Source organism: Panicum hallii, chromosome 6 (genome assembly GCF_002211085.1).
Source record: "Panicum hallii strain FIL2 chromosome 6, PHallii_v3.1, whole genome shotgun sequence".
NCBI classification, from domain to species: Eukaryota; Viridiplantae; Streptophyta; class Magnoliopsida; order Poales; family Poaceae; genus Panicum; species Panicum hallii.
In genome coordinates, this window is record NC_038047.1 from 6,795,419 (window position 1) to 6,807,921 (window position 12,503).

Genomic DNA, 12,503 nt, shown 5'->3' on the forward strand with positions numbered 1-12,503 from the left:
ATGTGTCTATCCTAAGAAACGCTTAGATTATTATGTGGGGCCCAAAAACGGTGTGTCAGAAAGTTAATGGGGGTGATAAGTGTTCGGTACTCCGTGGAGTAATACAGATACTCCTATTCTAACGCTCTATCACCGTCGGTTTATAATACCATCTGACGGTAACGCTACGTATGGTATCAGTATCACCAGTCTATTATTTTTCTCTCTCTAACTTCTCTCCTTCTCATTATTCCTTTTCGGCCCTTCTCTCTCCACGCATCTCTCCTCCTTTCCCATCGCCATCTACCAAACGTGCCCCTCCCTTCCCCTGCCCTCTCCCCTTCTTTCCTAGCCAGCTCCCACAGCGCCCCTCCTTCCACACCGCCTCCCCTCCCTTCCCCTACCCCTCCGCTCCTTTCCCGCCGTCGCCTCCCACGCCACCCCTCCCTCCCCGATGCCTCCCCTCTCTTCCCCTCCCTTCCCCCGCGGATCTACGGCGGCGACGACGACGACGACGATGCGGAGCGGATCTGCATCATGTGGCGGCGTGGGCCTGCGGCGGGCAGCGGCGGCGTGGCTCGGTGGCGCGGGTCTGCGGCAGGTAGCGGTTCCTGCGGCGGGCAGCGTGGCGTGAAGCCTACGGCGGGAGACGGCAGCATGGCAAGGGGCCTGCAGCGGACGGCGGCGGCGCGGCTCGCGACGTGTCCGCCAACAACAGAACCGTTTGCAGGGCAAAGAAGATGAACTAAAGAGGTGGCGCGCACACTTAGGTGAGCGAGAGGCAGCACTAAAGATTCATGAGGAACAATTCCAAGCCCGTGAGGTGCAACCACGAAAGGAAGAAGACGAACAGAAAGAACGGTACAAGAAGGCTGGACAATCTTCCTCGACTGAGGTTCTGTTCGTTTCCTACCCTCGAAATTTTAGACCCATCACATCAAAGAGAATCTTGTCATTTAGAAGTATTAAATAAAGTCTAATTATAAAATTTTTTGCACAGATGGATGATAATTCGCGAGACAAATTTAATGAGCCTAATTAATCCTAATTTGCCACAGTGATGCTACAGTAATCATCCGCTAATCATGGACTAATATATCTCATTAGATTCGTCTCGCGAATTAGTCCTAGAGTTCTGCAATTAGTTTTGTAATTAGACTTTATTTAATGCTTCTAAATGACAAGATTCTCTTTGACGTGACCCTCTAAACTTTAGATCTCAGAAAACGAACACACTCTGATTCGAGGAAGTCGAGGAAGGGGAAGGGAAAATTTCTTCACTTCACCCAGTAGATTGGTCGTTGTCAACAGTAATTTTAAATTACCTAAGGCATGTTATCCGTAGACACGGTACCATATATAGGTTAGTAATGCTGGGCACCGCACATGCCATTGTACTGTTGTTTGTACTGCTATGATGTCAGTTGCAATGCCCTTTGTTCACGAGCAATTCAAAGAAATGCCTGGAAACTCTATACCCTATGACACAACGCTGACACCAGTACTCAGTATGGCTACACTGAAAAGACTACTCCAATAGTGCTACTGATGCATACTGAAAGTACTCACTATGGCTACTCTTCAATGAAAAGACTACTCCAACAGTGCTACTAATGCATACTGAAAAGGCTACTCGTTCTATATGCTACTTACTGAAAAGCCTAGTCCTCTATGATACATGCCCTTTACGGAAGAAGTGGCTACACAGGTTCAGTGAGCAAACGCGTCTTCAAATATGCCTCACTCCTCATCCATCACAACCACTTCCTTCTCCTCCATCAGCACCACTTGTAGACTACCATGAAAAAGAAAGGCTACAGGAGGGAGAGGGAGAGGTCGTGATAGGAGGGGCCAAGGAGGGGCTGGTGCGATTCCTACTATCACTTGGCCCGGTTCGTTTGGCCCAGATGAGTACGAGGAACCAATTTACGGGTTCCGTTTGACAAGCTAGGGGTGAGTTCACATAGGGACGCCAACTTAGGCTCTACGATGAGCGCAACGTCGTTTGGCCTGTATGTCATCATGGACAGCCTGTATGTTTGATGATATGGTGATGGAGGCCGCCGTTTCTTCAGATGCCCAAATGGCAAGGTGGGTGAGATTACACCTTGGTTCGTTACTGTATGTTCATATTAACTAACACATCCGCAGAATTACCTTGATGAAGGAAACTGCCGCTTCGCAAAGTGGGTTGGTCCTCCAATTCACGATCACACTCAGGAGTACATCCACTACCTCAAGTGTAAGATCTTCGATCCTGAAAATAGGATCGAGAGCCTTGAAGATGACGCAAATGCAAATCCTTAGGTTGTGAGCATTGAGGATGGCCTTTTATGCTCGGATCCATGGTGCAAATGCTCTTACCACATGAAGAAGAACTGCCCTCCATCCCCGCCATCCTCAGGTGGTGCTGGCTACTACGAGGCCGGCTCCTTATAGTACTCCGAAAACAAGTACTACTAGGTGCTGCTCGCTTGCTTTAGTGCTCGGCTATCTAAATTCCCTAAGGCATGTTAGGTCTAGGACGGCTCATGGTCAATTAGCCGCACGTGCCACTGCAAAATGTAATAGATTGTGTAGGTAAAGGTGTTTGGTGTTGGCATGTTGCATATCTTAGCGTAGTAGTAGTATCATGCAACAATAACTTCACCAACATAGCCTTTGTGTGATGTAATTCGATATAATGAAAGCCCGGAATTTATTTTAATGCAATGCTTTTACAACTTATTACTAGCCATTCCGAGGGTCCACAAACCTTTCCACCAGGAGCCCTAATGTAAATACTTTCAAAAAAAGGGCCAATATGCAAAATTTTTACCAATAATTGAACGTACCTATCCTAAAGTATCACTTTATCAGTTTATATTTATTTAAACGACACTAATATTTCTGCAAATTCATAAATAAATTTTAAAAATAATAATACAATTAGCCGTCTAGGACTGTTGGCTCGTTTGTCTGTCATCTAGGCGTATCGGCTATTGAATAGCCGACAGGCCTCGAAGACCTATCAGCTATTCAATAGCCGATACGCCTTTACCCTATCGGCCATTGGATGAACAATTGGCCTATCGTTGCAGACAGACTTATGTTGGCGGGCCCAGTAACTAATCGGCTGTCTAATAGCCGATCGGTACCTACAGGATCCCTCGAGGGCTCTGTCGAGATCCACGTCAGTGCCATGATGGAAATCGGCTCTTCAGTAATCAGTTGCCGACAGCATGCCTATCGGCAGCTTAGTGGCCGACCGGCTGCTATTTCTGCAATTCCCGTATTTTGCCTCTAGATCTGCAATTTTCCAAAAAAAAATTTATTGAAAAGAACTCCAGAGAAACCTATCTCAGAACTGAATAGAAATAGTGAATGTACTCGCAGCTCAGCATGTATTATAAAGGCATCCCCATTAATCTGCATCTCCGCTACATATTTAGCATTTCCATTTCATCGCATTACTGCATTAGCCACCGTTTCATTTAAACACCGCCTACCCTATCCACAATGCAATCAATCGCTGACTATTGGAGTCAAACTGCAATGAGTTCTCCCAGGTGGAAGGAAATGGAAAGGAGCGCGGGAGTACCTGAGATCACCTTGGCCCACGCATCCTCGAACCGGAACCCAGCGGTCCGGAGCACGTCCCTGCAGGACGCCAAGATTGCCTCCCGGGCGCGCTCCTCGAGCAGACGCATTCAGCCGCACCTCCGCCTTCGCAACATCGCCCCCCACGCTGCCAATCTTCTCCCTGGCGAATTTCTATCGGCGGACGCAACGACTCCCCGGCCCGCGCCGGGTCGCCGGCGAACGACGAGAGCCCGGGGGAGACGCGCATCACGGCGGAGCGCGCAAGATCCGGGCGGCCGTCGGGCTGAAGAGGTGTGCCCGGGTGCCCGTGCTGCCACCGTCTATGATGACGGAGAAGCGCGCGTAGGCTGGAGCGGGGCGTCGCGTGGGTGCGACGAGCCGACGACGTGGACGAGCGCGGTGCCGAGGCAGAGGCCGCAGAGCCTGCTGCGGCGGTGGGGGTGTGGCGAGGGGGGTTTGGTGGTGGGGTCGGGCATGGTGGTGAGCGGCCGGGACCCCGCGGCCGGGACCCCCTGCCGCTGCCGCCCGCCGTGATTCCTCAACGGCGAGAGAGGTGACGACGACGTTGACTTTAGAAACAATATTATATTATTCTTTTTGCAAGAAAGAAACTTTATTGATCTACTTGAAGACGGGTGTAAACCTGAGTAACAATTACTCTGCACAATGTGAATCTACGCCAAACTAAGGAGCGTGCAGGTACAAAGAATTTTTGACACCATCTCTATGCAAAAGAACAAAGAATTTGGACGTTGGGTCGACAGCCTAACATTTTGACAGGAAATGTAATCTGATCTATAGTCTGAGCTCCAAGTCCAGCTCCTCGGCATGGCCGCTGCCGTTGTCATCGTCGGAGTCGACGAGGTCCACGAACGCGACCTGCTGGGGCGCTGGTACTGGCACCGTCTGGCCAGTAGGCTGCTGCTGCCGCGGAAGCTGCGCTCGGCGACGGTGACTCTGCCGCCGCTGCTGGTACACCGACGACGAGCTCTGAAGGTCAGACCGGGCAATCAGTGATGATCATGTCTCACAACAAAATGAAGTGATCATTACGAAGTTCCTCAGATGATTTATTTCAGAGAAAATAAAATATACCTCAGATGACGCAGCCTGCTGTCCGGCGGCAGGAAGTGCAGTAGTAGTGACGGCGCTCTGAATCTGATCGGCCTGACGACCATTCTGATGCGGCGACGGATGGCCGCTGGACGTAAACAGCCTGCTGAAGCACACAGCAATGATCATTACGTTTTAGAATGAGTGTCAGGCAAGCCAGGTCTTCGGTTTTTTTCTTTCTCATCTCGAAGCAATGGCCAGTGGGTGTTGATTAACCAAAACGTTGACTCGTTATTCTGTTAAGCGTAAGCGACTAGGTAAGAGTATCTCTAGCGGTCTTCTTTTCCTAATAAATTGATAATATTAGTAAGAAGGTATACTCCAATAATTCTCCAAAACCTTTCTCTTTTACTAATAATTATCGAGTTGTTCCAATATTTCACCCTAACTCCTCTTAAATAAAGGAAGAAAATTTTGGCTCTCCCAATATGTTAGTTGTATTGAGTTGAGATTATTGGGGAACTATAAACGTATCTCTTCCAATAATCTATAAAAGTGGTATTGGGATATCCTAATACTATTTTATTAGAAGATGTTTATTGGGGAACTAGAGATACTCTAATATTTATCTATTTCTATTTCTAAAGCACGTAAAATTTCCACCTTAATTTTTTTATTTGGTCCAACTTCTATTTCAACATGTGGGCCTTGATCAATCCTGTATGCGAGTCGGACTCGCCCTCTGTCTACGACTCGATCACGTAAACATCTATAAATTAAGGCACGAGCAACTATACGTATCCGACATCAATACGATCTTTATCCGTAGCAACACACAGGCATATTTGCCTAGTGGTGTATAATATATATATTTATATTCTAATCAATATAGTATTACGTAATTCTACTTGCCTTGTAAAGGATTCGTACTGCTGCACGGCGACGTAATACGGGGCGAAATATCCCCTCGGCATTTGCAGCTGATGAACGGCGCCATTTCCGACCTGCACATCAGGATCATGCATGTCTCTGTCATGGCTGATGATTTGAGAATGCTCCGCGCGTACGTGGGTGATGAATTCATTGCGATGGCGTACCGCCGCGAGGCCCGCGCCATGCACGACCGCCAGGGCAGTGGGACTGGGAGGCAGCGCCAGCGGGTGAGGCGCCGGCGCCGGCGCCGTCTCGGCGTAGCAGCGCCTTCGGCCACCTCCAGCGCCACCCTGATCCGCTCCAGCTCCGCCACGCCCAGCCCGCGCCGCGGCTCCCGCCTCATCGCCGCCAGGGCCTCCGCGGACGCCTTCCGCTTCTTCCCAGCGGCTTCTCTGTTCCCGCCGCCGCGAACGTCTGCCCAGCTGGCTGCCGCTCGTCGCCCATCTCCCTCGTCCTCGTCCTCCACGCCGATCGTCCGCGCGGCGCGGCGCGCCGCTATATAAGCGAGGCGCGGGGGGCGGCGGGCGGCGCCATTTCCTCGATCGGGAAACTGAGCTGTATCTCCGCATTGACCCCGGCCCGGGGCGATCTGACGCGCATGAATTCGAGATACGCTCCACGTAAATTCCTTCCTCTTCTGCTCTCCGATCCCCCACCGGCGGCCGGATCCCGGATTCCCGATGGGGTAAGTGTGGTGGATGCTGCTGCCCGGGATCATATCATTCGAGCCCCTCCAGCGCGTCCCAATTTATTGGCGCGATCTCCATGGGAACGGATCCTGGCTCGATCGGCAAACGGCTGGCAGGTGTCCCAATCAAAGGGGGAGATCGAGAGTTCCAGCTAGCTGGCGGCTTGCAAATATAGATCGTCGTCATCCGGCCTGTTGGTGTTGGGGGGGGGGGGGGGCGTGTTTAAATTCGCCAGCAACTTTCGAAAGATCCACCGCGTAATTGTATTGGATAGGATTTAAGGGCCGTTACTCTGTAAAATCTTGCCAGATCTGCAAACATTTGCCCACGTCAAGAGTTTCAGTGATTGCATCAGGGCCTGTTTGAATGGACCCCGAAATGCAGACTGAAACCTTTGCCTCTCAACACCCTACAAAGGGGCCGAGCGGGTATAGATGTTTAACACGACACGGCACGACAGCCATAGTATCAGTGCTGGCACGACACGATGAGCCGTGTAGGGTCTAGGCTGCAACCTCGGCATGCTGCAACCTCAGCACGTAGTGTCAACACGGACATGACACGACCCATTTTTTGGACAGACACTGCATGGTAGGATTATCTTGGGTCATAGTACTATGAAATAGATGTCTCTGTTGAAGTATTTGATAATATATATATATATATATATATATCTTTATATGAATATATGATGTTGATCTGTATTCATATGAGTTCATGATGAAATGGATGAAATTGATGCATATTGTCGGCGTCCGGGGAACAGGAGTCCCCAGAGGAAGGGCCTAAAAGCAGGCTCTGCCCGTCAAATGCCCAACAGCAAGGCATGCATCGGATAGTCTCCAAACAGTCTAACCAATCTAGGGTGGTTTGAAACTCCTGGATAGCCCCTCAGCGTCCTGGGACAAGCATCCTTCTGGACGAAGGAAGGCGGTGGTACATTCGATGCACCCGACAGACAAGACGGCGCTGGGACCCACCAGGGGACGCCCTGTAAAAAACATCATTACGGGGGAGGCGCACAGATTCATTCTAAGAGGAGGAGAACAGGTACAGCCCCGCGGCCGCCATGGAAGAGCACCCCTATCACATCAGATGGTCATCACGCAGCATTCCATCTACTCTCCGCCAACCATCGATCGACCAATGGGTAAAAACATCATTACGGTACCGATGAAAGAGGGAAGCCGGGATGTCTCAAGACCCCCCCCCCCCCCCCCCCCCGCGGGACGCGAGGAAGACCCCCGGGATATAGGGGGACCACGACAAGACATGAGTCCCATTCCCAGGGCAACTGGGACTGACGGTGCCGGCATAGAGCGTCCCATTCACACCAAAGGCGGTAACTAACCAACAGTAACTATCACACCGTAAAAAAGCCCCCGGGATAAAAACTACGTTATAAAAGGACCCTTTGGGGTCCCATGTAAGGCAGATAAAAAATCACAGATCACAATAGCACGGACATAGCACAAACTTCAAAGCCCATCAAGCTCAATCAAGAATCCACATAGGATGTAGGGTGTTATGCTCTCACGCGATCCGAACCTGTATAAATCCTCTATGTCTTAGCACATAATCTCCACCAACGAACGAAAGGGGGGAGCAGTCCTCCCCTCCGCTCCCTAGGCATCAGGCGGCGCCGGAGGCCATGGCCCTGCTGCAAGTCAACAACACAGAATCCGGAGGCACTGTTTCCGCCAATGTAAGATTCGTCCTGTTTTGATAGGATTCCGCGGCGGCGGCTCGTCGGAGATCCGCGTAAACGCGACTCCCGCCGTGGATTCAACTCGGGTTTGGCCTGGGAGAAAGAGAGCGAGGAGGGGAATGCGTCTACGGGGTTAAGACGAAGCGCCGGTGGCCGGGGAAGGCGGGCGACGGTGAGGTGCGGTGGCGAAGCTCCGGTGAGCAATCGTGCACGCGGGAAGGCGGGAAACCGAGGGGAAAAAGGCCAGCGACGATGACCACCTCCACGCGGAGCTTCTGTAATGGGCGGGGGCGACGGAGCGGCGCGACGGCGGCGCATCCGAAACGCGGTGAAGGCGGTGGCAGCTAGGTCTTTGAGGGCGAGAAGGCGGCGGCTGCAGGTCTGGCGGGTTCAAGGGCATGGGGCGGCGTTTTATGGAGCTGCCGCGGGCCTTGGCGTGCGGGCCCGGGGCTCCGTGCGGCGGGGGAAGGCCGAGATGCGGCCGGACTCGGATGGGAGGCCGAGCCGGACTCGTGCTGGAGGTCGGGGACGACCCTGACAGGCGGGCCCCGCCTATCAGCATGAGAGAGGGAGGGAAGGAGAGAAGCTGGTGCGCGGGCGGGCCTTTGGGCCGGGGAGGAGGCGAGCGTAAGCAGCTGCTAGGCTGGGCCGCGCAGGGAGGGAGAAGAAAGCAAGAAGGCTAGCTAGGTTGGGCCTCAAGGAGGAAAAAAGAGAGAGGGAAAAAGAAAAGAGGGAGTGGGCCGGGCCCAAATAGAAAAAGAGGGAGAAAAAGAATTGCGTTCAAATGCATTTGAATTTAAATTTAAAATTTAAATTCAAATAGAAGACAAACAATAAAACAATGCAATACGGCATGAAATGCACAAAATCTATATTTCCTTATGTTTCTTTTTATGGTTAAATAAATTATGATTAATTCACAGTAAATACTCTAAAATCAAAATAATGGAATAAAAACCTTATAGGTCCTAAAAGAAATCTAGCAAAATTTATTTAGTTTTCTAATTTAAAAATTAGGGAGTTACATCTGACCAGGTTTTGCCAAATAATAAAACTGGTGTACATTTTGGTGGCAAGCTTAGGCATTTCAATTAAACGGAAATAACACAGCAATAATTCAGGGCTCACTTGTGTGATATCGTCAATTGAAAATGGGATGCTAGAGGATTCAAAGGTGAATGCAGTAAACTAAATTCCCTGAAGAAAAACCTATATGAACTCTACTAATGCACAACAATCCAAATATCTTTAAGAAAAAAGGGCGAGAAGTAACAGATTAAAAAGTATACACTCATATATCTACTATTGCATTGCATTTCAAATATGTTACTATATAAAAAAAATAAAGTATATAACTAACAACAAAGTACTTTTGGAGAGATTGTATTCAGCAGCCATTGAATATTTCCCTCCAATGGTCTCTATTACTAAAAAAAAATGAAACAGCGCAGTCTGAAAATCAACCATTCTCTCAAACTTTCACTAATTCTATCCCCATTACTGAACTCAGATTGGTCTCCATTATGGATGGAAGATGGCACCCGGGTCCAAACGCAGCAGGTCACAGAATCAAAATAATTAAACAACAACTTCAAATCTCGTATATTGAACCTAGCCAAGTGTTACAGTTCTATATGTCATGAAGCCTAGTAACAAAGGATAAGGATTATTTCAATCGGCGACTAATTTTCAATTTCAAGACAGAAAACAACATTATTGATATACCAATAAGTCCTTCCGCAATTCATAGGACCATAGATGACCAGTTTGAACACATCCATGACCTAGAAGACAACAAACAAGATTGGAATGGGTTTTCTTACCAACAGAAAAAGTGGAATTAATCCACCCAGGGGGTCAGGATGAGCGCACGGTGGCGTAACGCGCGGAGTGGCACAGGAGTTGTTCCATGGCTGAAGCCACGAACGTACAAGCATAGCGGGTTGAAAGGGGCTTGGTGAAGGAGCAGCGCGGCGCGCGGATGGCGCGAGCGTGGTGGAGGAGATCGGCGGCGCGATTGGGCGGGTGTGGTGGAGGAGGTCGGAGCGTCGGCCGCGCTGCTGCGGCACACCAACGCCGGGGGAGAGGAGCAGCGCGGATGGGCGAGCGGCGTGGTGGAGCGGTGGAGGAGACCGGTGCGGCGCTGATGTGCGGGCGTGGTGGAGCTGTGGGGGAGATCGGAGCGGCGGCCGGTTCTCGCCCTTGCGGTTGGAAGAAGAAACACGCTGTCCCGTTGTATGTGAACGCCAAAACATCCCGTTCCATATGAACGCGCTATATCCAGTTTTGATCGTTTGTGTTTAATATCGCTACACCTGCCATGTCAGCATTGTTAAGCCCGTGCTCTCGCTCCACGCAAGCTATCTGCCCGAATCTGGACGGCTGGATCTACGGCCAAAAGTAGTGGCGGTACCGGCCACCCTGCGGCACCAGAACAAAAGCGGTGCCCTGACTTAAGAAGATTCTCACAGCTCACAACAACCTTGTATTGCGGTATCCAAAGGCACATAAAAATCACATGCTTTCTTTCTTTAGGAAAAACTAGGTGTACAACCGCCCACACGTTGTGGCGGGGCTGCTTTTTTATCTCAAGTTTGCAAAGAAGAACAAGAACCATAAATCCAATAAAAACAAACCTATAGACAATAATGGACCAAAAGGCAGAGGAATCAGCTTAGCTGCGGCTGCACTCAGCCGAGAGCCCCTGCGGGAACCTCCACCCATCCTGGCAGTAGTTCTAGCGCATGTAGTTGCGCTCGGCCCACTTCACGGTCCCCCACTCGGCGCGGTTGAGCTGCTTCCTCATCCAGCCATCCCTGCCGGCATGGCACGCGCCGCCGCTGACGCAGGCGTTAGCGTAGAAGCTGCGGTAGGAGACGACGAAGGGCGCATTTTTCCAGTCGATAGGGATCTTGCCCTTCTCGGTGGCCCAGTAGCTGCCGTCCCACAGGGTAGCATGCAGGGTCATGGGCTTGGAGCTCGGGTAGGGGAGGTCGGCGAAGCGCTTGAAGGACCGGATGAAGACGTTGTCGACCTTGAAGAGGATGTTGGTGGGGTTCCAGATGATGGTGTAGGTGTGGTAGTCGGCCGTGGGGTCGAACCAGAGGTCGAACTGGTGCTCCTTCTTGCCGTCGCCATTGGCCCAAACGTTGGTGTTGAGTACCACGGGCTGGCCACTGGAGTTGCCCATGAACTCCATGTCGATCTCGTCGCGCCACTCGTCGGTGCCGGACGAAAGCTGCAATTGTCCACAAAGCAGCAGCATCGTGAGTTATCTACGGATCCAGCGAGAGGTTTTGTGTCGTTGTCGAGTCGGGAGAAAGCTGATCGACTTACGTAGAAGCATGAGACGGTGCCGGCGGAGTTTCCCCTGATTAGCTTCATCTCGAAGCTGAACTCGCCGTAGAGGTACTGCTTCTTGGAGTTTAAGCCGGCGGCGCCGGAGCTCCGGTCTAGGTTGAGCATCACCACCTGCTGGCCCGAAGCGTCGCTTCCCATGCGCACGGTGCCGTCTGTGGTGAATTGTCTGAGCCAGGACCTCGCCGAGGCGGCCTGCAAGATCGCGAGGGCGACGGCGAGCAGAGCTAGAGAACGCCGCTCCATGGTGGATGCTCAACCTAGAGCGTCTTGGAAATGCGCTTGGAGAGTTGAGTGCGCTTGGGTTGTGGTGCGAAGAAAGCACAGGGGATATCAGGCCTTTATACTAGTGGCTGGGGGCTCTGCCCTCTGCCAGTGTAGTTAGGGCAGGGCACACGTCGTGTTGATGCTGAAGATTGGGCACATGTTTTTTTGCATGCATTATCACGTCGGCGCGAAGGTCGTTGCAATTATTCGTGCTGCACATGGGCTACAAGAACAACCGGCGATAATCCTGGGTGGCAGGGTGTTCATACATTGGCAGTTTGATGTTGTGTCCGAAGGAACACCTAGATTATTGTGGGCCCCAGAGATTAAATGTCAGGAATTGAAAAGGTAGTAAGCTTCAGATAGGGTACTTGGTTCAACCGTACCAATTTTGCCACAAGCAAGTTTCCTTTCAGAAGAGGTAATTAAAAAGACTCCTGCCTGATAGACATTATATATTAGATCACAGGGTAGACAGTGCTTGACAGCCAGTCAAAAGCCCGGGCTAGACATGAAGCTAGCTTGCCAAGTGAGAGTGCCCAATAACCTGATAACCTCTACCATCAGACCGACGATGAAGATGGCGTTTCCACCATGGCCAGTGACGATGATCGATGCCTCAACGAACGGAGCTACTACTCTCCTGATTGGCAGCAGTTAGTCGTCGCGGCAGAGCTATGCTGGGGACAGACCATGCCTCAAAGATGCCTTGTGGGATAGAAATGGAATAAAGCTTGCAGCTTTTCCACTTGGCGTGTGAATGTATACACTGGAAAGCCACGAGATGTGTTCAGACCAAACCGTTCTACTTTGATGCTAATCATCCTCAAAGTCCATGCCAGCGAGGTGCTTGGTGCGATGATGAATTATTGGGATACTTTCATGTTTCAATACTTCAAGGTGGCATATAAAGTTCGGAATGGAACGGCGCGGCA

At 50.8% G+C, this 12,503-nt stretch overlaps 1 protein-coding gene across 1 annotated transcript; it reads right to left on the reverse strand.

Annotated features, from left to right (window-relative positions):
• Positions 1–10,452: 10,452 nt before the first annotated feature.
• On the reverse strand, positions 10,453–11,600 carry LOC112897572 (xyloglucan endotransglycosylase/hydrolase protein 8-like). The gene is made up of 2 exons (XM_025965906.1): positions 11,281–11,600; positions 10,453–11,182 (listed from the first exon to the last, which is right to left on the reverse strand). Exons 1-2 carry the CDS (start codon positions 11,545–11,547, stop codon positions 10,682–10,684), a joined length of 768 nt encoding a protein of 255 aa, XP_025821691.1. The 5' UTR covers positions 11,548–11,600; the 3' UTR covers positions 10,453–10,681.
• Between the last annotated feature and the right edge of the window lie 903 nt (positions 11,601–12,503).

Excerpts from the sequence above, each read along its gene's own strand:
- LOC112897572 (XM_025965906.1), bottom strand. The coding sequence starts at position 11,547 with ATGGAGCGGCGTTCTCTAGCTCTGCTCGCCGTCGCCCTCGCGATCTTG. Across the intron at positions 11,183-11,280 it reads GCACCGTCTCATGCTTCTAC|CTTTCGTCCGGCACCGACGA; the intron begins GTAAGTCGATCA and ends GGACAATTGCAG.